Source organism: Fukomys damarensis, unplaced genomic scaffold (assembly GCF_012274545.1).
Source record: "Fukomys damarensis isolate Sample0158 unplaced genomic scaffold, DMR_v1.0_HiC HiC_scaffold_30, whole genome shotgun sequence".
In the NCBI taxonomy this organism is placed as follows: Eukaryota; Metazoa; Chordata; class Mammalia; order Rodentia; family Bathyergidae; genus Fukomys; species Fukomys damarensis.
Window position 1 is genome coordinate 67,837,752 of NW_022900942.1, and position 27,177 is coordinate 67,864,928.

At 49.6% G+C, this 27,177-nt stretch overlaps 1 protein-coding gene across 3 annotated transcripts in view; it reads right to left on the reverse strand.

Annotated features, from left to right (window-relative positions):
- The window catches only part of Piezo2 (piezo type mechanosensitive ion channel component 2), a 301,778-nt gene that overhangs the window by 241,662 nt on the left and 32,939 nt on the right, over positions 1 to 27,177 (reverse strand). For all 3 annotated transcript variants that reach the window (XM_010639029.3, XM_033757327.1, XM_033757326.1), the window contains exon 2: positions 4,961 to 5,056. In XM_010639029.3, coding sequence (XP_010637331.1) covers positions 4,961 to 5,056 — 96 coding nt within the window. The remainder of the gene's footprint in view (positions 1 to 4,960; positions 5,057 to 27,177) is intronic.

Consider the following 27,177-nt stretch of genomic DNA (forward strand, 5'->3'; position numbering starts at 1 on the left):
CAATGCAGCTGCCCACACACAGGGTACCTGTGCACGCCTAGAACGTGATGCTCCTTGACATCATCTTTAATCAAAAGCTCACTGCGAGAATGAAGTTAGTTAAAGCACATTAGTAATAAATATATACTCGGGAGACAGCTTGACTGGTTCCCTTAACAGGTTACTGACCTAAACATTATTTAACAGTTAATCAGAGACATCAGGGGCAGCACAGCAAAACGACCTCAGCAGTCATGGAGTGTGTACTGGTAGTTAAAAAGCATCACAGTCCTCAGCCGGTACAGACCAGCTCAGTAGCCCACGCAGAAGGCTAAATCCAGCTCACTCTGACATTTGAGCAATGGCACGCTCTTGAAAACGCAAACAACAGCGTGGGCCAGTGTGCACTGAGCACGTACCGTGGCCTTCCTCCGGGCCTCGGGCTCACTGCTCATACTCCATCCGAACAAAACAGAGACCCTTTCACCACGCTGACCAGAGCGGGTGCTCCACAGTCACGAAGGCAAGGGAGTCTGTGTCTGGAAACACCTACTCGCAGCGCCCCGACACAGAGGCACCGGACCAGGGAGCGCGCACTTAGTCCCTGCGCAGAGCACAGTCCACGAGCAGCAGGAAGGTGCTCACTGCCCTCCCCAGGGCATCCAGGCTTACATAAAACGCCCATCATGGTAGGCAACAGCATAAAGCACCCTTCTGGACTCCATGTCTTCAGCTGCTCTGCGTCCTCCGGTCCGAATTAAACCTGAAGGAGCAGAGTGCCAAGGCCTCTTCCCGACAGCTCCGTCTCCCGTCCCCAGTCCGCCGACTGCCACGCACCACTCTATGGCCTTGGCTGTGCCAGGGACGAGGCACACACGGGCTGGAAGCTGCGTTCACAGACACTTCAGGGACCTCAGCCCTGCTGATGGCTCCATTCATCACTTTTACGATGTGTACTGAGAGCCCAAGGCCCAGGGCCTGCTGAGGTCCAGAAAATACAGCAGTAAGCAAACTTCCTTTACCTTCCTGACGATCAGACATACCAAATACACATGTTGAGCGAGGCTCTGAGGGGCCGGCTTCGAAACAGAACACGCAGTCAGTGCAGCTGGAGGCCAGGGGTGGTGGAGCAGGCAGCTGCACGCTCTGGCTTCCATCCAGGACTCCAAGACACTGCAGGGTCCAGGCCCAGCCAGGGCCACACCGGCGCCCAGCGTGGGTGCAGATCCACGTAGATTCACAATCAGCACAGGGACAACCCTGCTCCTGCACTCCCTTCAATTTGCCCACAGACTCATCAGACCCGTGAGAGCTGTCAGAACACAGAGCCTAGTGTCAGGAGCTTTGGACCGAGCCTCCCTCAAAAGCCACTCCACAGGCACCTTGGGCCTGTCACTGCACAGCTGGGCACCAACGGGACCCCCAAGTCCCCAGGGGGACTAACCAGGGTGCCTCAGCACAGGTTTTGGGGGTGCACGGGAGTCCCACGCACCCAGAAAAAATGTGGCATTTCCTTCCAGAGCCATCTCCCTAAGATTGTGGAAACTGACACACCAGGCTACACCAAAGACCTGCCTTGATTCCTGGTGCAGAGACACAGGAAGGCGGTACAACACCATAGTGCTGCATCTGGGCTCCCGGGAGGGCCGTGTGTGGGCTGCGCTGAGGTACCTGCACCCACCCCGCTGTCTGTGCCTGATCTCGTGGCACGGCATCACCTGAGCTCCTTCGCTGCAGAGGGGCTGTGCTTCACTCTCCACCATGGTGCCATCCCGTCTGCCCCATGGAGCCACCCAGACTCACCGGGTAGGCACAGACCCACGCACCCTGACACCACCGCACACTCAGGGCTGCCGGCTCAGGGTGTGAAATCTGGGGCAGCCACAGGAATGGGGACCCAGCCCTCGTGGTATAGAAGCGTGTTTCGAAGCACTGCCGCGTCTGAATGCTCCGAAGCCTTCTTCGGGAAATGAGTGTGGAGCCATGAAGCAGGAGTGGGCCGTGTCATGCACGTCAGACACCAGCCTGCCCCAGCTTGGCCAGGTGCAAAAGGCCATAGGGTGCCAGCTTTGATTTCAGAAACCACGGCACAGGAGGAGCTGGGCAAGGGCACCGGCCGCCCTGCCTTTGCCCCGACTCCTGGAGGCCACAAATCCTCTGAGCAACGCCTAGCAGCCACTGGCAGCCACTTCTCACTTTGGTCCACGCTCTCCCCCAGGCTCGGCTGGTTCTGCTCGGGGCCAGGACACCTATTGCCTGAGCCGAGTAAAGCAGCTTTGTTTGTCCCCGAAGAAGGGCCAGAGGGTTCCTCCACTCTCCTTCTCCACCACAGGCTGTGCTTTCACCTTGTTTGAGTCCAGGAGCCATTCTGCTCATGCTGAACTCTGGAAGGCACTGTATCTGGCAAGATCTGCAGCTTGTGCAAAGAGCACCAAAGGAACTCAGAGGAGCTGTGGGAGGAGCCGGCTTGAGACAATACCAGGCCAGCATCACAGCCAGCCTTGCTGCCAGCACAGGCAGCAATGCCACTTTACAGACTGGGTAATGAGTGAGCAGCAGAGGAGAGCTGAAGCCCATGTCTGCTGCTCTGTGCACACAGGTGTGAGCTGCTTCTCCCAGGGAGTCGGCTCTCAGGCCTTTCCCACACTGCTCTGTGAGTCAGACCCAACTTCCTTTTCCTTTCACGCAGACAGACGCTGTCACACTCCCCCTGCACCGCATGCTCCTTGTTTCCTCTTATGGAGGTGTGTCTAAACACAATTTAGCTTGGCTCACACCTGTCATCCCAGCACTCTGGGAAGCTGAAGCAGGAGGATCCAGGTTCAAGCCCAGCCTGGGCAACTTAGTGAGAACTTGACTCAAAACAAAAAATTGTAAGTACAGAAGCTTTTTAGTAAGATGAGATCCCAGTCGTTGATTCTTTGTGCTAGTTCCCGTGCTACTGAGGATTTGTTCATAAAGTCTTTTCCTATGCCAATGTCTTCCAGAGTTCTGCCTAACTTACCTTCCAGCAAGTTTAATGTTTCTGTTTTAATATTTAGATCTTTAATTCATTTGGATTTTAATTTAGTGCATGGTGAAAGATAAGGGTCTAATTTTAATCTGTGTCAGGTTGACATCCAGTTTTTCCAACACCATTTATTAAAGAGGCTATCTTTCCTCCACTGAGGATGGTCAGCAGAACTAAGAGACAATCTACAATGTGGGAAAAAATTTTTACCAGCTGTTCCTCAGACAAAGGACTATTATCAAGGATATATAAGGAACTCAAAACAATCAGCCCCCCCTCAAATATAAAGACCTGATTCAAAAATGGGCATCCGAAATGAATAGACATTTCTTAGACAAAGAAATAAAAGCAGCAAGTACATATATGAGAAAATGTTCCACATCACTGATCATTCGAGAGATGCAGATGAAAACAACACTGAGATTCCACCTCACCCCACAAAGAATGGCTGCTATCAAGAAATCACACAATAACAAATGTTGGCGGTGTTGTGGGGAGAAAGGAACCCTTCTCCACTGTTGGTGGGGGTGCAGACTGGTGCAACCACTATGGAAATCAATATGGAGATACCTCAAACAGCTTGGACTGGAGGTTCCATTTGATCCAGCCATCCCTCTGCTGGGTATCTTTCCAAGAGAACTAAAAGAATCATATTACAGAGAAGTATACGCACCCATGTTTATAGCAGCACAGTTTGTAATAGCTAAATCTTGGAAACAGCCCATTTGCCCATCCGTTGGAAACTGGATAAAGAAAATGTGGTTTTTCTATAAAATGGAATATTACTCAGCCATAAAGAACAAGAAAATAGATTAATTCATAGGAAAATGGATACATATTGAAGATATACTCCTAAGTGAAATAAATAAGTCACACATGTATAAATACCAAAGTTTCCCTGGTGTGAATAATCTGCAATAATACATAAGATCCTAATAAGATTACTGACATTTAGAAATGGGAGGAAAGGAGCTAAAGGTGTAGGGAAGGTGGGATGGGTAGGGGAAGGATAATAAGGGAAAAGAAAAAAATGTGAGAGAATGAAAAGGTGAAAATAAAGTGTTTGTAGATGGGGAGGGGAGGAGGGGGTGAGGGGAGGGCAGGAGTAAGGGGAAAAATGAGAATCAAGACTTGCCATGTAGAGGTATAAGATCCCAACAATGAATGTAACTGTACTGTATGCCTAAAATGTACCAATAAACTCAATTAAAGCTGAAAAAAACACAAAAAATTATAATAATAAAACTGGACTAGGGATATGTAAAGATGCTGGGTTCAATCCCCAGCACTACAAAAATTTTTGTAAACAGTTTATTAAATTAGTTCAGCGTCACTTCCATTTCATAATTGTAGAAGAACTTCAATTAAATAAATTCACAAACCAGACCATTCTTCCAGACCAAAGCAGAGAAAACACTGCTTCTCTTCTCTTCTGCGCTATGAGGTCTATGAGGGTGAGAAAGGACCTGGAGCTTCACAGGAGCATGCTGAGAACTAAATCTGCAGTTACACTGCTCGCTGCCTTTGCAGCGCCACACATACTTAAGAGATCTCATCGGCGCATGGCAATGGCAGAACTGGACAGGCTGCCTGCCCACCTCCTCCTGCATGGCTCAGAACCACCACGCACTGCTCTGAGTGCTCTCCTCGACAACCCAAGGCACACACATGCGTCCATGCTACCTGCCCTGCCATGTTACCTGACAATCCTGGGAGTTAAACCTTTCAGACACACTGCCAAGCTTGCTACAGGGACCTAACAGGGAACATCCACAGGGAGAATCTGGGCATGGGCATCACAGTAAGTTGCCTGCCGCCCCACCTGGGCAGCCCCTTCCCCTGCGGGACTGCTTGCCCCAGGGACCATCGTGTGTATAGATGGCGTCTTTCCCACTGGAGAAAGATGGAGCCATGGAGCCTGGCACAGAGCACTGGACTGGACAACTGGGAAGGAACAGTAGAGGCTCTTACCTTGCATCGTCGCTTTTGTTGGTTCTGAGAACAGAGGAATGAGCAGGAGGTAGATAAGGTAGACAAAGGAGAGCCCATTGTACCGGAATGCACATGCTGTGGGTAGGAAGAGAAGGGGGAGAGAATGTCATTAGTAACAGCAGGGTCCCAGAACCAGCGGTGCACAAAAACAAGTGTGGGTGATGGTGAGAGACATCATGGGCTGAGCAGTATCACTGCCCCAAAGGCACGTCAATCACAAACTAACGCACTGAGTACTTCATGTTGAGCACTATGAGGAACAAGATGTGAAACACAGCATTAAAATGCATGGCCCAATCAGCAAGTATAAAGTTTACAAAAGAGCAGTTTAAAAAATTGACACACACACACACAAAAATTAACACAGTGATATCATGGTTTGTGAATTTAATTTGTTGTACGATTTGGGGGAAGGTGGCTAGAGTTGTGTTTGTCACCCAATGTGGAGTTTGTGAATGGAAGCAAAATTTTGTCAAATGCTTTTGAGAACTGAATTGTTTGTAAACAGAGCATTCATGAACCAAGGTACAACTGTAATACCTACAATAATCACTGATGATGTGTAATATAAAATAGATGTAAACCATGATATACAACATAAAATGTTGGGAGAACAGCAGAGTAAATGTGTAGACTTCTTATAGGCAATTAAAGTTAAATTGTTATCAGCTTCAAATAGCCTGTTATATCTACAAGATATTTTATGCAAGCCTAATTACACCCAAAAAGCAAATCTATGATAGATTCACAAAAGATAAAAAGTAAGAAACCAAAGTGTACCACTGGAGAAATCATTTAAAAAAATGGGAAAAAATATGTGTAAAACAACCAGAAAACAATGAACAAAATGGCAGTAATAAGACCTTTCCTATCAATGATTACCTTAAATATAAATGCAATAAATTCTCCTATCAAAAAAACAGAGTGGCCCGATGGATTGAGAACCCAACCATACATGTACTGCCTGCAAGTACAATATACTTTAGACTTAAGGACACAGAAACTGAAATTAAAGGGGCAGAAAAAGATATTTCAAGAAATGGAAATAAAAAGAATGAGGTAGCTATATCAGAAAACAATATATTTTACATGAAAAATTAAAATGAAACAAATAAGGTAATTTACATAGTGATAAAGGGTCAATTCATTAGAAAGCTATAACATTTGTAGATACATATGTACCCAACACGACAGCCCCTAAAAGTATCAAGTAAATAATGATGGATATAAAGAATAAGTAGCCTGCAATATATAAGCAGTGATTCAGTTCCTTACTTTCAGTGATGGACAGATCATCCACACAGAAAATCGATAGGAAAACATTAGACTTAAACTACATGTTAGACTAAATGGATCAATCAGGCATACTCAGAACATTTCAGCCAACAGCAGCAGAATGCACGCTCTTCTCTAGCGTGTGGGAAAGATTCTCCAGGAAAGACACACGTCATACCACAAAACAAGTTTTTAAAAATTTAAGAAGACTAGAATCATATTAAATACCTTTACTGTCTACAGTGCTATGAAACTAGAAATCAATAACAAGACTTTTGAAAATAGATGGAATGAAACAACATGCTTGCGATCAATGCATCAAAGAAAAAAAACACTAGCAACATTTTAAAATATAACGAGACAAATGAAAATGGACATAGAACTTTTGGGATGCATCAAAAGCAACTCTGAGAAGTTTATAGCAGCAAATGCCTAGATAAGAAGAATGACTTCAAATAATGTTAACACTATACTCAGGAACTAAAAAAGAAGAAATTAAGCCCAAGATTGTAAAAGGGAGGAAATGATAAAGAGCAGAGTAGAAACAAATAAAATAGAGAGTAGAAAACAACAGAATAATCAAAGTAAAGAACAGTTGTTTTTAAAAAGATAAACAGAACTGACAAAAGTCTGACTAAGGAAGACACAAAAGATAAAATCAGAAATGAAAGAGGAGGCATCAGACTTACCACAGAAATACAGAGGACCACAAGAGAGTTCTATGAACCTCTATACAGCAAAACCCCTAGAAAGTTCAACCTAATTAAACCGAAAATTCAACCTAACATGATGGAATTATGAGAAAACAGAAAACCTAAACAGACTAGAAAATAAGTAAGGAGACTGAACAAGTAATAAACATTCTGTCAAAGAAAAGCCCAGGCCCACCAGACATTTAAGAAGAAATAATACCAGTCCTTCTCAATTTCCCACAAAAACTGCAGAAGAGGAAACACTTCAAATTCATTTTGAGGCCACTGTATCCTAATACCAATGCCAGAAAAGGATACCACAAAAAAATGATTAAATCACAGGCCAGTATTGCTGATGAAAAGAGCTGCAAAACTCCTTTTAAAAATCTACTAAACTGAATTCAGTAGCACACTAAAAGAATCATTCAATGAAAACAAGTGGGCTTTATCCCAGTGATGCAAGGATGGTTCAGCATCCAGAAACCCAGAAGTGTGATCCACCATATTAACAGAATCTTCATTTCTTTGACAAAAACCATATGATCATCTCAAAGATGTATTTGACAAGATTCACATATTCATTATTGAAATAAAACCTCTCAACAAATTAAGGATTGAAGGTATGTGTTTCAATACAACAGCAGCTAACAGCATGCTCACCAGTATAAAGCTAAAAACTCTTCCTGTAAGTCAGGAATGAAACAAGTGTGCCCACCCTTACCATTTCTACTTGACACAGCACTGGGAATCCCAGTCAGCACAGTTAAGCAAGAGAAACAAATAAAGTCAACCAAAGTGGAAAAAAAGAGGCAGAATTATCTCTGCTTGCCAGTGTATGATCTCAAATACAGAAAACTCTTAACAATGGTACCAAAAATGCTGGAATTACTTTTAAAAATCAGTTAAGCTACAGAACACAAAATCAACATTCTAAATTGATCATATTTATCTAAAACAACAAACTACCTGAAAAAAATCAATACAATAATCCTACTCATAATAGCTACAAAAAATACTTAAGAATAAATTTAACAAAGCAAAAGTCCTGTCTACTGAATACTCAAGAAAAAACACTGATTAAAAAAAATTGAAGAAATCACAAATAAGTGGAAAGATATCCCATGTTTATGGACTGGAAGAATTAATATTGCTAAAATGTCCATACTACTCAAAGTGATCTACAGATTCAATGCAATCTCTATCAAAAACCCAATGGGACTCTCTAAAAATAATTAAATTAAAAAGTTAAAATTTGTTAGACACCACCAAAGAGCCTAATGGCCAAAGCAATCTTGATCAAAGAACATACACAGGTATTTTCTGGCATAATTTCAAATACATCAAACAATGGAACAGAAAAGTGAGCTCAGGAATAAAACTACATGGTTCCTTTTTGGACATTTTAGACATTCTGGGCCCAGATCACAGGAGAGGGGAGGACAGTCCTTTCGTAAACAGTGCTGGAAAGCTGGATGTCCACCTGTAGAAGGGTGACATGGGGCCCTCATCCTACGGCACACATGCATGTCCCCCTTATCTGCAGTCTTCCCTTCCACAGTCAACCCAGTCAACCATCACCTGAAACACAAAACCGGAAATTCTAGAAATACTCACAAATTTTAAATTGTGCAAAATCTCACATAATCAGGTTCATCTCCACCCCAGGAAGTTGTCACTCCTTTGTCCCACAGTCCCACCTTGCACACCACAGCCCCTGGTCATGCAGTTGCCAGCCCAGGGATCACATGGGCCATGCAGTATCAGTGCTAAGGTCCGGGTCCAGGCCTATACCTCATAAGGTATTCACCGACTATCCTGAAATGTGTGCCCCAAGACACAGTCAAGGACTGTACAAAACTCACTTGAAAATGGATTAAAGAAGTGTGTTAAGACCCCAAACTGTAAAACAGCACAGAACCTATGGGGCGTGGGGAGGCAGGTGCTCTCATACCCGGTGGGCGGTGGAGGTGGGAGCTGACTCCAGAGGAGGGGTGAGGGCAGGGTCCCTGTGACCCCAAGAGGGGGTGCCCTGCAGCACAGTCCTTGAGGGTAGACAGAGCCCCTTTCCCAGAGCCCCCGAGGGGCCAGCATGCATGAACACAGAGCTTTGGGACTCCCTTCACCCCCATGCCTGCCCCTCTGAGGGGAACCACCTGCCACCTGGTGTATAGTCCAGTGGGGAGTCAGGGGGTGAGGACCGGATGTTTCCAGACCACATGTGTAACAGGCAGCAGGTCCTTGCCAGGCTGTTCCCAGCCTGGTGCCCAACTGCAGCCCACTGGGGATGTTGAGCCAGAGGCCCTGGCCTAGTCACTGCTCATCCCAGGCCCAGGAACTGGAGACTGTGTGTGCTGCTTTCATCTGCTCACTATGTAGCTAATTTGCATGCAGCAATTGGTGACTAAGACCTAAATTAAATAAACAATAAGCCACATCTGAAAATGCACATTCCTTTCCTTTTGTCTGAAATGTCTCACTTGACTGGAGGCAGGCGTCAAACTGCCCAAGTTTCTGCCTGACTCTACCTGTCCGATGCTGCTACCAAGGACTTACCCAAGCGCAAGAGGACATCAAATGCCATATCTAAGTGACTTCTCCCCATCTAGGGCAAAAGATATCTTTGAACTTAGCAGGACAGCACATGCTAGCTAAAAAGCCTTAGAAGGCAAACAGTCCTTAATCCAGCCTGACACTGTCCCTGCCCGGGTCCCAGAAACAAAGCAACACCATCATTTTTCCTAATGAGTGGTCACGTTTCACAACCAGCTGACAGCTCACCCGGCCTGGCCTCAGGAATTATACTCTTGGCAGAACAAGAAAGATGCAGATTCAAGCGTTCACAGGAAGAAGACTCTGCTCCAGAGAAGAATCAGCGCAGTCTCCACTCTTCCCACCTGGCTCTCACCGTCAAAGCTAAGAAGAAATCTCGCAGAAGGCTGAGAAGGCTGAGAAAAATAAACCTGAGGTCTGAGCAAGGTGAAGAGCTATGCAGACACCAAAACCACTTGAGAGTAAAGATCACCCGAAAACTTTATTTTCTGAAGATGAAAATCTCTACAAGATGCCACCTGGACAACTTTATGGTTTATTGATATGTAATCTTTACAAATCTGACGTAGTTAAAATAGCCAGGCCACCTTCCTGGTGCTGCACAGATCACAGTTCCCTACCACTGCATCTGACCACAGACACCCCCCCATCCCGGTCAAATCACCTTCCTATCACGGCCCACGGCAATAATTTTAGATGATGTTACTGAAGGTAAGTGCTCTTAGGGCTGAGTCTGCAGCGTGATGTGCTTTCCTACTTCCTGCACCCTTTCAGCAAGGCCAGGCGACACTTGTACTCACCGCCTGCTAACAGGGATGTTTAGAGCCTGCATTTCCACTAAGTACCTTCTAATGCTCTTTACTGGCCCACCGAGCTTTGTTTATTTTAACAGTTGCCAGAGCACTAGATAGATGCATATTACTCAGAAGAAGCAACCTCAGTATCAAATGACAAAACATTTCTGCCAACTCAGTGACTGTAGAAACTGTTTACATTTTTAATATTTTCTTTCTGGACTCTGGAGCAATCAATTGCTTTTTAAATGGATGTCCACTCAAAATTTTTGTAACTTCATAAGTTAGAGAGAGACAGAGGAAGACACAGCTGCAAAGTATTTACAATGGAACAGGAAACAAATTAAACAATTGTAGATTTTCCCCAAGGAAGAATTATCAAAGAAAGGAGAGCGGAAAGCAAGGTGGTTGTGCCACCTGATTCACACCTATTTGTGTAGCGTTCCTTCCAGTTACACACACCCAGTTAGAACTGGAAATGAACCAAACAGCAACACTTTGGAACCACAGAACGCAGACCGGAGCATGTCCTCCCTGTCCTCCGCCTCTGACCTCCACCCCATGGAGGTCCTCACAGCATCCCCCGCAGACAGTGGCAAAAACACCATTTCTTCAACAAAGACAACACCAGTCTCTTGCACAGCCGCCAAGGGCAGGACATAGGCCAGGCCTCAGACACATCCGGCTTTCGGCACGCCAAGAGGGTCTTTAGATATTTGTAACATAAAAAAACAATAGAAATATTTTCGAACAAGAAAATGTGATCTCAAGTTTAAAGACAGCTCATGTATTTGAACACTGCCTTTTTACCCAGAGATGTATTAAAGCTGACACTGTTGTGTTGAGAGTGTCAACACAAAACTGATGGTTCAGTCATACATTTCTTACACTTAAAACAAAGTGTAAACTAGCACAACCATTAAGGAAGTCAGTATGGAGATTTCACAAAGAACTGAAATCAGAAATTCCATATAACTCAGCCACCCCCCTTCTAGGCATCTTCCCCAAAGAGCTTAAGACATCATGCTATAGCAGTACATGCACGCCAATGTTTATAGCAGCATGATTCGTGATAGCTCAATCCTGAAAACAGTCTGTATACCCATTAATAGATGACTGGATAAAGAAAATGTAGTATCTATATATAATGGAATACTACTCGCCTACAAAGAATGACAGAGTGGAGACATTTGTAGGAAAATAGCTGCACCTGGAAAATATAATGTTGAGTGAAATAAAGCAGACACACAAGTTTAAATACTGTATAGCATCCCTCATTTGAGTGAGGCAAAGCGCAAACAAAGAATAACAAGGCTGGGTAAAAGGGACATGGGGATGGATCTCTTGCAATGGAGAAGTGGTCCAAAGGAACAAGGACAAGGGGTGAGGAGGAGGGGAAGGGGAAATAAGCAGAAAAAGATACACCCTGTACAGGAAGAAGCATAACATCCCCAATTAACGCAAGCACTCTACGCCGTAAGGTGAGCCAAGATGAATAATATCAACAGGAATGAAAAATGGAACAGGGAAGCAGAGGAGGAGGAGGGAAGGGAGAGGGGTTAAACAAGGAAACGAGCTCCAGTTTGTCCATGTAACCACTCCCCCGGGTGACTGTAAACTGCATGTACTGGAAATAGGAACTAAATTTTTTTTAATTTAAAAAAATTTACAAAAGAAATAGAAATCATATTGTGCATTAATTTCATTAAATTAGCTAAAAGTATGGAATTTTAGGGTGAAATCTCAAGGAAAACAAGATCTTTATAAATTACAAGGACCTAGAGTCTAATTATTATTATAAAATCATAACCATGACTTGGCTTACTAAAAATGTTAAGCTTATTTAAATGAGAAATTGGTCTGAATTTTATACTTTGCCCAAACAAATTGGGGTATAAAATATGAGTCACAATAGGTGGTCACTAAGATCATAATTTGATGTTTTGCTTGGCCATGAGTTTAAAAGTTTATTGCCTAGAATGAGTGTGAAAGGGTAAGTTCTGTTTTGCATATAGCATGCACACACAGACATGAGATCAAATATTAACAATGGTACTAAAAGTGTCACTGAGTTCTGTAAATTCATCACAATGGATTGCAGAGTTTACACATTTTTTTAAGTCACAGTGCTAATGTTTCCCTCCTTTAAAAATACCTTTTCATACACTTTGTACTGTTTTACAGGTGTGCCCACAAAAAGGTGTTGTACTGGAAAATCCAAGCCCTCTGTTCAAGCTCACCACATCACGACACACAATCGCCTCCGGCCTGAGAGCAGCACAGGGACGGGTCCTCACCACAGCAAGGAGGAAATGAAGCGCCTCTGTGCTGCATCTCTTAAACCATCTGAAAAATTACAGTAGAAACTAGGAAGGCTGGGAGGATACCCTGGGATAGAGCACATGTGTGGAAGGCTCCAAAGGAAGTGGGGAGGAAGAGGAGGAAGGGGCCTCAGCTCTGCTCCCTACGGAGGGCACGAAGCTCTGCCTGTGAATCTGCAGCCCACAACTTAGCACCACTGCGCCGAGCAGGTGGGCGGTGGGACTGGAGGGGCCACAAGCACTACAACTGTTCCCTCTTGTTTATCTTACTGGTGTCTGTTGGGCTCTGCAGGCCGGAGGACCAAAGGCTGCTACCTTGCTGTGCTGCTCAGGGGTGTGCTAATTGACACAGACACCACACACACAGGTATTCTTGTGGCAGAGTCCTCAGATCTCAACTTGAGCCACCCTCCACACCTGCTACATCGGTGACTCTGAACAACTCAAGTTGAGTTTGGATCCTAAGTCAAAAAGTGCTGAAATGTTAGCAAGTCCACTGGTTCAGCTGAACACACCTAGAGGCTGGCAACAAAGAGGCTACTGCAAGTCATTTTCACTTGGGAAACAAGAAAGATCAGTATGGTCCTAGCCCGTCTCCAGCACTGGCAAAGCCCAGAGTGTACAGCTTTCTGTAAGCGGCAGTGGTTTCTCAATAACTGGGTTAATTTACTGCCTGCCACAGTTTTCTTCTTTCAAGAACTTATTAAAAATAGATTTGTGTAGGCTTTTCCTGCAGGCTGCAGAATATTTTATGTTATTCTTGGCAGCATCTCCTCAGCCTATGTGCACATCAGCCCTGAAAGAAATCAGTTCCGCTGACCACAAGCAGGTCACAGTTCTTCCGTCTTCAGCTCACAGAGTGGCACGACCTGGGGTCTGACGGAATAACTCATAGCTCAACACTGCTCAGAAGTTATTGTTGTTGCCTTGCTAAATCCACTATGCCCTTCTTCCTGCCTCTCCCTGGGAACGACCCCTTCCCCGAAACAACTGGGACTATCGCTGTCACGCTGTCAGCTACTTCTGCAGCCAGAGAAGTGGACACAACTTTCACGGACTGAATTCAGCCCTTGACTCCATCTGGGTTTGAGTGCTCCATGCTCAGAGCAAATGACAAACAGCCTCCGACCACAGCGTGAGGTCTCTGCCACCTGAGCAACATCAGCCACCATAGTTTGGACAAAAACCTCCAGAGTAGCCTCTCCCACCAGATCTCTTTGACCAGTCTCTGTCATCTCCATGCCTTCACCCACTCCGGTCAGATCACAGGCGGCTGTGCTCCTAGGAGTAAGTGGAGCTCCCAGAGCAACCTACAGCCACATCTCAGCTCCCCCGGCCTCCTCCCTGGCACTGCCGCTCTGCTGCCTCCTCGGCCTCCTTTCAAAGGTGAAGGCCATCGTAACGCTGCCGCAGAGGCCTTACTGGAGAACAGGGCGAAGAGCGCAGGACTCTGCTGCTCCATCTGCCCAGGCAGGACAGCCTTGGATCTTTGATCTCCCAGGCACAGATGGCGCCTCGCCTCTCACGGCCTGTCCTTATGCCTTGCCCCAAAAGTGAGGCCATGTTGGCAGCGGTTTACCTCCTAATAGCAGCTATAACTCAAGCCACTGTGAGACCTGTGGGGACAGTTTCTAGCAAACCTCCACAGAGGTCAGGTTCGCGCCACAAAGGCCTCTGCTGGGTCACTTGGCCGATTTTCACCGGGGGACAGGAGGTAGTAGAACCCTGCTACTCTTGGCCTAACACGAAGAAGTCAAGCAACGATGTGCCCCTTAAATGAGTCCAAGAGCCACTCCCCAAATGTGCACTCCCTGGGCCACTGTTGAGCAAGCCTCGTTTCCTGTCTCTTACGCTACTTCAGCGTTTATGCCAATTTCTGAACACTGCAAGCATCCAGTAATTACTTAGTAAATGCAATAAATTATTGCCTCTTTCTTTGCAAGCCTGTAATTTTCTCTGCCCAAAATTCCTAAGTAGCTACAATGTTTTTCTCCTTCTCAAGAAAGTCTTCATAACCTCAGCAAAGTCACGTTTTATCTGAATGGAAAGGATCCATGTCTGGCCATGTGGGAATAGTTCAGTGCAGGTTTCCATCCCATGCAGTCTGGGGCCATGGTCACAGAAGGTTTAGTGCATGGCGCCATGAACAACAGAAGTAAGAGATCATGAAGTATCACAGAAGACAAGTCTAAGAGGCAGACACCACGGATGGATGGACATGCTCACTTAGCGGAAACTGAGGCTCAGGAGAATATGTGACCCAGTGTCAGGTAAATGGAGTTAACCCCCCTGCGCCAGCTCTGGGTCCCTACTTTTATTCCTTGTCATGGCTTACATCTAGATGCCCCTGCAAAGCCTCATGTGCTCCAGGTGGAGCTCTTGGGGGGAGACTGGATCATGGGCCGTGACACTGGATCATGAGCTGTGATACTGGGTCACACGTCTGTGACACTGGAACACAGATGTGTGATTCTGGATCATGGATGTGTGGTGCTGGATCGTGGGTGTATGTGATACTGGATCACGGGTGTGTGATAATGGATCATGCGTGAGTTGGGCTGGATCACAGGTGTGTGATACTAGATCATGGGCTGTGATACTGGATCATGGATGTGTGGTGCTGGATCACAGGTATGTGATACTGGATCAGGGTGTGTGGTACTGGGTCATGGGCTGTGATAGTGGATCACAGGAGATACTGGGTCGCAAGAATGTGATACTGGATCACAAATGTGTGATACTGGGTCACAGGTGTGTGGTGCTGGATCATGGGCTATGACACTGGGTCACATGATACTGGGTCATGGCTGTGTGGTGATGAATCATGGGTGTGTAGTACAGAATCACTGGCTGTATAGAGGATCGTGGGCTATAATATTGGATCATGGATGTGTGGTGACTGGATCATGGGTGTGTGGTACTGGATTAACCCATTAATTGGTTTGGCATATTTCTGGGTGTGACCGAATGCACTTACTGAAGAGGGAAGCCCCACCCTGTGTGCGGGTGACACCACCCAATAGGCTTGTAGCCTGGATGGAATAAAAAGGGGAAGAAAGACAGCATGCTGCTTCCTGCCTGCCATGGCATAAACTGATGCCCCTCTACTGTCCCGCCCTCCGTAGAGCCAGCCGACTACGGACTGAAACCTCTACAAACTATGAGCCTGAAAAACCCTTCCCGCCTCAACTTGCAGGTGTCAGGTATCTTGTCCCAGCAACATGAAAGTAACAAGACATACCCTGCAAGCTCTCTCATTCGAGCGAAAACATCACCAAGACTATCACACTGCTAACAATGTTCCTTCTGAGAAGAGCAGTTATAGGAGGAAGAAATTTTTATTTTTAGCATGTAAAAATACACTCTGTCTAAAAGACAACCCAAGGGAAACGTCACCGTCTCGTCTCTTCCGTTCCATCACATTCGGTTCTGTCACTCTCAGGATCGATGGTCTGTGGCTATGTAGAACGTGCACGCATGGCTGGGTAACTGCTAGGCCTGAGACATGAGAGAACTGGGATTCATCCTCACGTCTGCAGGGAGCCCAGGGTTGTTCCTCACCTGGATGAGCATGTGGCGACCAGACAACATGCATGTGAAGGGTAGAGGGACGCACAACACAGCCCTCTGCCCCAGAATCAGGGGGAGCTGACCAACATCAGCCAGTGGCATGAGGTGCAGCAGCTCTCGCCACGCAGGTGCTCTGCAGTGGCCGTTCTGCCTAGCATACAGCCTATGGCAGCGTCAGGGAGAGGAGCAAGTGCCGGGGAGAAATGGAGGGCTGGGCAGAGCAGAGCAGAGCATGTGCCGAGCCGGCACAAGGCCCTGGGTTCAGAGAAATAAAATACTAGCAAGGACATGTTTGTGTAATGTCCACGGAGCCATGCAGGAAGAGGCTGGGATTGATAGCGCCTCCAGTCCTGTACCCCTCTGTCACAGAGAAGGAAGCACCAGGGACCTGTCTTCTCTCAGAAGAAAAATGTGAGTAAAGGCAAAACACGCCTTCCCTATGTTTCTCTTTCAAAGAGATGTGACACACACCCTCGGTGAGGTACTGGCATTTGTAGGGTACTAAAATGTGCATCACTGCACACCCTGGGCCCACAGCACAGCACCCCAGAGGAGGAAGATGCAATTTCAACCCCAGAGCAGCTGCTTCAAGCAAACCTATCAACATCCCAAGCCTCAAGACACCTGCACAGAGAAGCAATTATGCCGAGCAGAATTTCTGCAAGGGGACAGAGGCCAGCTCAGCTCACATGGAGCATTCTGCAGTGACGCCTCTGACCTGAGCCGCGAGCATCCCTACGTGGACAGCGTGGACTATGACCGACAAGTGTCCTGGGTGTCTACACTGGCGTGCTGGACACGCTCACTGACTCCGCTCCTCTCACCCACACCTCTGTGCTTCCCTTTCTGCTTCAGTTACACACAGGAGGAACCCTCCAAACTAAACTCTCAAGACAAAGCCACATCCCACCACTGTGTTCATGAGGATCAACATAGGAAATCTAGCCAGGACCACACAGCAGTGACGTACTTCACCGGCTGTGCAAGGAAGGGACACACGTCAGTGTCATAGCTCTGCGTGAGTGGCTGCCTCCACCAGGTCCTCTGAGTTCGGTTTCCTTCCTTGGACCAGATGAAGCCTGAACAGAAAATCATTCTTTCTTCTGTTTCTTTTTTTGTTTTGTTTTGTTTTGTTTTCTTGTGCCCTCAGCTATCATGTGGCACATGTTGATTTTTGTTCGTTTGTCTAAAATTACAATCTGGAATCTAAAGGAAACCCAACTCCAGCCTGCCGTTTTCCCTAGAAATGCACCCGAGACACCCAGATGCCTCTCCCCAGACTGCCACAGGCTGTGATGATGTGAGGAATTGCCCAGGACTGGGTGTGAAACTAGCTGGTCACCTCCAGATGCAGGTGCACAGGCGACTTCACAGAGCAGCAGGGAGGCTGCTTTCCTTCGCTCCAGCATCTGCATGAGCCTAGGGCTTGCTCTGTGTCCACTCACCCTGCCCTGCACCCTACCAGCAGCTGGGCAAGGACCCCAGCCTCAGGCAGAAGTGAGCACATGCCATGGACAGGTGAAGGAGACATGGCGACGATGTCACTCTGTGAGGGTGACAGGAGTATGCAGTGACTATCTCAACTTTTAAAACGTAACACAATGAAAGACACTGCCATGAGCCCTCTCAAATCCTGCCCCACTCCAAATACACCTGTTATTCTTGGCACTTTCAGAAGCAGTCCCAGAAGTCTTTAGAAAATGTGATAAAAAATATGGGGAATGTTGCTGCCAAGCACCATCCTATAGAAAAACCAGCTGCCAAAGCATGACTCTGTGTCTTCATCCAGCTTATCCACTGGATCTGCCACCGTGTGACTTCTAGATCTTCCCCAAAGTCAAAATGACTATGAAAGGGAACGGTTTTGAATCCATTCAGGACACCAAGGCACCCAAGACAGAACAGCTGCAGACTCTCAAGAAAGAAGACTCCAGAGCTGCTGCAGAAAGTGGCCAGAATGACGGGAGGAGGGTGTGCAGGGGGAGGGGAGTGTCTTTGGGGCTGGGACTAGCGGCAATGTGTCTTTTACTGGAACAGTTTTTAAAATGTAAACAGTCCCTGTATTTTTGTTCATGCCTATGTTTTATTTAAGTCTAAAAAGCTGCTGTACTCTGTTTTATTTCAAGGCAGGAGTATTTTTATCCATCTAGCTACCCCAGAATTTCTCTTAGAAGACTTGTGTTCATGCAGATATTTCCTTGGTTGGCTCTTTGGTTAGAATGAGCAGTCCCAAGACAACCAGCTAAGACAGAAATGCTCAGCTGGAGGGGAATTCTTCCAGTGGCTTCTGGACGGGAAAAAATAGAACACGATGGCTGTAGGGCTGCTCAGGGCACAAGCCCTGTGGGATGCGGCATGGGTCTCCCACGGCATTGCCCACAAAGCCTGCGGGATCCACTCTGGAGGCTCTGGGTTCTCTCTTCAACCTGAAGTGAGGCAGAAACAAAGCAGGACACTTGGCAGGGGACCCCAGCAGGAAGAGGTGGGGTTTTCAGACTTCACCTGAGTGCTCCAGGCTGACCCACCTGTGCCACGGGGCTGGGACAGGAGCACCTCACAGGGCAGCTGCTTGTGCAGGTCTGAAACCCAAGGTGCCAGAGTGCACGGTCCATCTTAAGAGTCGGATTCCGTCAATTCAGCTAAGCAGAGGGAAAGGCAGGAAAGGGATCCTAGTTATTTTATTGCTGGCAAAATTAAATTTTCTCCTTTGATCCTTTGCTGCAATCCAGTGAAATTGTACACAGCAGGAGCCAAGTCCCAGAGAAAACCCTGGGAACCCCGCCAGGTACCAAGGCCTATGCCTCCTGAGCCACGTCACCGCTCTCCTTCCCGGAAGGGGAGACAGAAGGAAGAACAGGTGACCATAGCCAGTGAGGATGGCCAGGTTGTGCCTGAACCTTGGGTTCCATTCCATTATTATTATTAACATGAGTTAAGTGACACGTTAATAAGGCTCAGGGTGATATTTCAACACTTGCATCCAGTATGCACCAATCGAATCAGTAGGAAGCACTTTCTCCCTATCAATTTTTTTCTTTTTGTCCTTGTCTTTTTGTTGAGACAGGTTCCCTTGGTGTTGCCCAGGCCGGCCTTGAACACCTAGGCTCAAGTGATCCTCCTGCATCAGCCTCCCGAGTAGATAGGACCACCACACCAGGCTCATCCATGTGCGGCCTGCATGCTGCTCCCTGCAGATCTTCATGGAGCACAGAACAGATCCCTGTGGACGGCGGTCACCCTCCTGTGCTGTGTGACCCTTCCTCCCCACAGGAGCTCCCTTCCTCTTCAGATGAACCCAACAGCATCCGGCTCCACACCCAGTGCCAGCTGGGCCTGGTGCCCCTGTCCCCGGAGGAGGGCTCAGCCTACACAGGCTTGGCTTGGGCTGCACTGCTGCTGGCCTTGGCCCAGGGCTCCTAGCAGATACAGGAGGTAGCAGGCGCCCACCCGGCCTCTCCCCTTCTCCACTCAGACGGCTGCTGGGGAGCTGGCCGGACGTGAGGAAGGGGTGATGGGATGGCACACGCAGAGCACTGAGGTCCAGCAGCAGACAGCACGTCAGCAGGGGAAGTGTGGACATCTGGTGTGCAGCCAGCCATTCAGACACCTTCTTGGCCACCACCAGGCTGTCAGAGAGCAGCCTTACTACAGGGCCGCTCAGACTGGAGCAGGAACCAGGCAGCTGGGAGAGGTGATGCTAGATATGACCTCAGGAACATACTTACACGTGTATCGTGACAGACACTGAAGGAACCGACACACATGGAAACCGCCTGGTGCTCCTGCTTCTCACCCAAACTCTTACCACTAAGCATGAATGAGGTGAAGCCAAAAATGTCACAGAAACAGGGCTTTAATGTCAAATGGTTCATTTCACAGGGGCAAAGTGAAGTGCATAAGTTTTGGTCCTGTGAGTCCATGACACCCACTGGTCTGGTGGTCCGTGCCCCTCTCTGAGTCCCTCTGTGCAGCTCACATTCCGGGTGGGGCTCAGTGGCCCTGTGGGAGGGGCGGGGTCCCTCGAGGGTGGCCGTTGCCATCAGTCGAGATCGGCAAGGCCCCATCACTGGACAGAGACAGAGCAGGCCTGGCGGCTGCCATGGCTACCAAACCCCACGCTCACCACTCGCTGTGCACAAAGGCTTCCCATTTCCGCTTAAACACAGCATCTTCCTCTGGCTGACACTGATGCTACTCCTACACCACAACCATGGCCGCAGTGGGGCCCTCAGCTCACGCCAGGTGGCCTCAAGGTCCCGTCCACCTCCATGCCAGTGTCCCCTTTTCTTTCAAGGAAAGCAACTCAGAGTGGGATCATCCGTGGTAGGAAGAGGCCCCAGGACCGCACATAGTGCTGCCTGTCCCCTCCCGCCCAGGACACGGGCATCTGAAGACAAAGCCACCTTGATTGGCCCCTCTGCCAGTCTCTGTAGCTCTCAGCCTCATCTACAAATGCACTGTGGCCTGTGTTTCCTTCTGACCCAGGCAGGTGGCCAGCGGAAGCCACCACATGCACACAGGAGGCTGAGACAGGTGCCTAACCACATGCACACTGTCCGGTCGCTAGGTACCAGACCTCCCCCAGCTGTGAGCCTTGTTCCCTCCTGTGCCCCAGGGGCCTAAGACATAGAGGTCCTGGAATGAATCCGAGAGTAGAGGCCAAGCCAGCGGGCATGGTGCAGCCTCCTGTGTGAAGCCCCTCCCACAAACGCCTGATGGAGGAAATGACGCCATGCACACTTCCTCACATCGCGAGTTTCTGCACACTTCTCCCCGAGGCCCAGACGAGGCTTCCTTCTGGCCCCATGTCCCAATCTGCTCTGATGCGTCCTGATTTGTAAATTCCTTGGTGAGCACGACTGTATCAACGGCTTTATTTACCAAGTGTACCATTTCTGTTTGTTTTGCTTTTGGGTACCGGGGATCGAACTCTGGCCCTTGTGCTTGCAAGGCAGGCAGTGGAACCACTGAGCTAAATCCCTGGCCCCCAAGCGCACCATTTCTTAGTTATAAATAGCCATGGCAGGTGGCCCTAGCCCTGCCTAGGCTGCAGCATACACCGACCTTCCAGGCACCGCTCACCCCTCTGAAATGCGCTGAGCAAGGCTGCTGCAGGCCCATCTCTGGGAGCAGGGGAGAGGTGGGAGGGCCTGCTCTTCCAGGTCTGTGCACTCGCTGTGCTAGAGGAGCCCAGAGTCCTCACTGGCCGCCTAGGCACACATGCACTGGAGATGGAGAGCGTGTCCCTCGCTGTCCTACCTCACGGAGGGCCCATCCTCGCCCAGGTGCCCAGGACAGGTGGTGAGCATGCTGCCCAGTGTGTGGGGCACTACAGCCCACCCACCAACCAACCGCTGGACAGTTTCCAGTCCAGTCAAAAGAACCCATGGGCCTCTCGAGTGAGGTGCTCAGAAGGGAGGGCATCACCACGGCAGGAGCCCACATTAGCATCCCCCTTCCCACCGCAGGGAACGGCACCGCACGAGGGTCTCAGAAGTTCTGAGAAGGCTGCGTGCCGAGCAGCCAGGCAGCCCTGCGGAGGCTCAGGGAGGAAGCAGCCGAGACTCCCAGGGTGCTCAGGTCCGCAGGGGCAGCCTGTGGTGTCCCGGAGCAGCTCAACGCCCCCGCTGCCCCTTCCTACCTTCCACCAGCTGGCAGCCAGGTCAGGTCATCAGAGCCACACCGGGGGAGAAGGAAGGAGGAGAGGGAGAGGGAGGTGCACAAAGGGAGAAGGAGGGAAGGAGAGAGGGGAGGAAACAGTGCTTTGCGGGAAGGGGTACTGGGACGATGCAGTTCACCGTGCCAGGGCCTACCCGGCACCTTTGAGCCCTGGGTTTTATCTCTAACGCTGCAAAAAATCAAAGAAAAAGTAAAAAAAAAGTAAGTGTTGATATTTGACTTTAAGCTGGGAAATGGAAGTGAACGAGAGATCACTCCACATGAGCTGTGCCTAACCTGACACCAGCCAAGGTCTCAGGAGCCCACCGAGAGCTGGGTTCTATGGAAACCATTTCCGTCTGACCTACGGAGGGAGGGAGTCAGGCAGGGAGAGGAAGAGGGCAGCGGAAGCCAAGTGCTTCTAGGCAAAGTGCCTGATAAGCTAAAAGTACAAACATGAGGCAAAAATAGATGCACAACCACTTTATCTTTCCAGCCCGTTCACAAACACACTCCCTGCTTCCTTTAAGAGCAGGCACAGGGCACCGGGCTGAGAAAACAGGACCACCATGGGTTTGCATGGAGAAGAGAGACGTGCCAAAGAAGGAAGCAGCGGAGCGCCTGGGGGTGACAGTGCTGGCGGGCAGGGGGCACCTGGAGCCCTGCTCTGAGACTAAAGAAGAAAGTTCTCTGCTATATTTATAGGTGTCATGCAGAAAGCCCTTCTGGAATGGTGGGCTCTGATGGGTGGCACTAATGCAGCACTCTGTGTGGAGAAATTACTCCAGAACCAGTCAGTCTACCTACGAATACCTTCTGGGACGAAGGCTGGGTCACTTGTGAGATACAATCCATGGGGGGGCACCTGGATGTGAAGCTTAGTTTCACTCAGAAGTGGCTAAAAAGTCTCTGGAGAGGCCTCTGGCACCACCGTGACTGCAGGAGGAGATTCAGGCACAGAGGCAGACTGCAGAGACCAGCCCAGGACCAGGAGCCCACAGCACGGCCTACACCAGTCAAGAGGCGGAAGTAACACGGCAAAGGGGTTAGTGTCAGGAAAGGCCAGCTGTGGAATCCTGCTCATCCGCTTGAGTCCAGATGACGAACATCTACCAAATTATGGAAGATAGGTGGCCTGTGATTCAATCTTGTTAAGATATTTAAATATTCATTTGATAAAAGCTACAGTAAGGAGACGCAGAAAACAGTGTAGTCATCACTGTACAGCACAAAAGCAACTGATCTGTCACAACCCAAACATTTTCATCTATTTTTTTGGGGGGTACCAGGGATCAAACTCAGGACCTTGCACTTGCAAGGCAGGCATGATGCCACTGAGCTAAATCTCTGGCCCTCATTTTCATCTATTTTTATGTTCTCTACAATTAGCATAATTGCTTTATAACCAGGAAGGTAGGCTACTAATTTTTAAATTCGTTTTTTAAATTTCCATGAAAGAAATAACCAAAGCACAGTTTTAGCCAGGCAGGGATGAACTTGGCAGGGCGGTCTGAGTCAGTTTGAGAAATGTGAACAATCAGAGCTTTGTGGGGTGGGGACGTGGCTCCCTAACACAGCTCAGCCTCCGGTCAGGACCTCCGGCTGCAGCCTCGGCAGAGCCATGAAGGTCACAGTGCCTGGGCTGCTGTCACCACCCTGCCCTGAATACACAGCTGACCGCACAAAAATGTTGGCTTAGTAAGTCTCTAAAGTGCCGTGTGTGTGTGTGTGTGTGTGTGTGTGTGTGTGTGTGTGTGTGTGTGTTACTGGGGACTGAACCCAGAGCCTTTGCACTGAGCTATGTCCCCAGCCCTTTTAATATTTTATTTTAGGACGAGACCTCCCTGGGCCCAAACTTGCAATCTTCCTGCCTCAGCCTCCCAAAGTGCTGAGATCACAGGTGTGTGCCACCACACCTGGCTTCCTAGATGTTCATTTAACCAAACCGTTCTCAGCCCTAAGACCTAGAAAACCCAGAGCTGGCCTGGGGAAGGAAGGCATCCTGGTCTCCAAGGATTTACACCCCAGTGGCCCCTCCCACCACCTCAGCCTCAGCAGCTCTGCCTTTGCAGTGCTGAGCAGTGAGCTGGACTCTGCCTCTGCAGCCTCACAGAGCACAGCAGCTGCTTCCTCTCTGTTTGCCCACCAATGCCAGAGGCGCACTCTGGGTCCTGAATAAGTCAGGGCCACCTGAGAAACGACCCTGTGGCAGCTCACAGCAAGCCCTGCCTAAGACGAACACCCCGAAGCAGCTCGGAAGTCAGCCCATATGCTAGGGTGGTGGGCACGCCTGCAGGCCTACTACTCAGGAGGGTGAGGCAGGAGGATCACTTAAGCCCAAGAGTTCCAGGCCAGCCTGGGTAACACAATGAGGCCTCATCCCAGCCTCACCAGAAAAAGAAAACCACTTCCTGTTGGTGTTTACAATTTAATGAGAAAAGAATAACTGAGTAGGATTTCATTTGCTTTCTGTCTTCTTCAGACTTTATACATGAATTCAGTGAGGAGAGAACGGCTCATGCTGGCCATGTGATCGGACAGTTACACATGGCCAATCTGGGGTTCCCAGGGTCCACCCTACAACCCCCTCCTGAGGTGGCGCAGCCATCTGAGATGGGTATTCAGGTCCACCAGCACTTGAGACTCTCAGACAACATGAGTGCCTGCCGTTTGTAACTGAAGCATTAAAGCCAAAGCGTTCGCTTAGCCCTGGACTGTGAAGGAAGGCAGCACAGCCTCCTGCACACCATGCCCTGGGGACCTGGCTCAGCGCCCTGCCCAAGCACTGGGCAAGGAGGCGCTGTGTGACTGACTACAGAACATGCAGCAGCTACATCAAGGGGTGTGGAGCGCTGAACGGCCTGTTTTCAGCCACAGCAATCTGACTCGTGCTGTGACTGCCCCACTTCCACACACACTGTGGCCCGGCCTCCCACGCTGCTGGTGTGGCTGTCTGACATTTTCCGGGGAACAAAGCGGAGGCCGTGGCTTGCAGGTCACACAGAGAACTGCAACTCTGGCTCTGATTCCACATGGAGGCCTCCCCACTGTCGCACAGCCGCTTCCCAGCACAGCGACCACGCTGTCTTCCTACCTACCAGGACCTCAGCAGCTCCCCAAAGCCACCCAAGTGCAGCCTGCAGCACCCAGACCCGCCGAGACCACCCCACTCTGCCTCCTAAGTGCACAGCGCATTCTGGACACCTCTGTACAGAACCCAGACCAGAAGGGAAAGCAGGCAGGTAGAGAGCTGATTGCTTCCACGGCTCTCAGAAATGCCTCTCCTTTGCACACCAGACTGCAAGCGGAGACGCTCTTAGCAAAGGTCCAGTGACAGCCACTTGCTTCCGTATCTCCTACGGGTCTGAAGAGCACCCTGAGAAAGGGTGTCCCCAGAGGCACTTTCAAGGTGACACCAAACTATGCCTCCAGTGCTCACCCACGGCCAGCACTCACCCCCACCTGGGGCCCCTGCACGTGTCTCGGGAGGCTGGGGACACCCCTGCGGATGCAAACGCCCAAGACTGCCAGGTGAGGGGGGTGACAGTGGCCGTGAGCCCCTGGACGTATGGCTGAGCCAGCACACGGCAGACACCGCTTCCTGCCCTCCCCGATGTCCAGCGAAAATCCACTGAGACCCCTTCCTCGTCTTGCAGGCAGGAGTGGCTCGGGGCAAATGCCTCAGTCTGTCGGGGACCTCAGGACACTGCAGGAGAATAGGGAGGGAAGTCACCTCCTAGGCAGGGCCCACAAGACCAGACCAGCCAGGCCGCCCTGTACCCTCACACCTCCACCCCACCTTCACTGGGAGTCAGCCCAGCCCTACAAGGTTCCAGCACAGGCCCGGTCATTTCCTCACACCAGGCGAGGGTGCAGGAGGCAGCGAGACACCAACAGAGTTTGTGGGTCACAGATGGAGAACCGTGACTTGAACTGGGGTCACGGATTCCTGGGCTGATCCCGAAGCCCTCCCGTAAATACACTGATCTGGGCAAGACGGGATGGCTTGGTCCACCACCCTTCCCTGGTTTCCCTGACTTCCAACAGCAGCGCTCTGGCCCAGCTGCTCCATCTGGTCTCCACTGAAGTAGAAGGTGACAAATTAAACTCAGCTGCCTGAGGAGATGCCCTGCCTCTTCCAAACACCACATGGGAGCCGTTCCTGCATCTGTGGCTCCGCCTGTTTGGCAGGGATGGCGAGGCAGACCGTGCTGGTGGAGGCACCGTGCCTTCTGGGCCACCGTGAGTCCTTCGTCTTGTCCCCAGGTCCCTGAGGCCCCACGGGCTCCCAACCTTCATGCTGTGTGCTCAAGCACTGGACAGAGCCCTCAGCAAGACAGCCACAGGACAGGGCCCCACGTCACACAAGGCCTGGCCCAGATGGTCCCAGGCTTTGGGTTCTGAGTCCTGCCATGGATGCCACCCCACTGGGCCTGTGACTGGCCTGGTGTGAAGCTGAGCTCTGACGCAGGCACTGACCTGGTCCCACACCTGGCTCTTGTCCCCACAGAGTGTTCCAGGGATCAGTGCCTCCCAGCTGCTGTTCCTGGGCTTCGGTTTCCTCACTGGTAAGCAGAAGAAGCCCTGCTAAGCATTCTCCAGGCCATTCGTTCCCAGTCCTCTCGCCAGGACTTCCAAGAGAAACAGGAAGTGGTAGACGTCACATCTCCCCGATCCATGGCTGGTTTCCTGGCCTTTACCCTCTTGGTCGCCACAGACACACAGATACACACACACACAGCCACCTTGGGCCTTGTCGACGAGGTAGGTCAGGAAGCCAGGCAGGAGAAGGACACTAGGACAGAAGAATGGACAGCGAGCAGGTCACCCACACAGGCCGGGAGACCAAAGGGCACCAACACCACACCACTCCTCCTGCAGTCCTGGGCCAGGGTAGCTGGACGGGAGTCTGCCGTGGGGAGCAGAGCGAGGGGATGGCACTTGCTTGGCAAGGATGGGTTTACAGATTCATGGCCAGCAAGGTGTAAAAGCAGCCGACCCTCCCACCAGGACACTTCTGCGCACGGCGGCCATTCCAGCTAAGGACACTGACAGACAGAGAGACAGACAGAGACAGAAGCAGCAGCGCAGGGCCAGGCTGCCTTGCCGTCTCCATGGAAACCGCTCCACTCTGAGCTGTACTTAAGTGTGGAGGGGCACCGCTTCGGGGAATGTGAAACCATAAGAAGAGCGGTGGGCTCTGTTCCGCCTCGACACCATGCACTTCACATGCAGCCCATCGGCAACAAGGGGAAGTGTGGGCCCTGGCTTTCACCTCACACCCTGCACCACGGAGTTTACTGTTAGAAGACAGGCGCGTCACGAAACTAACGTTG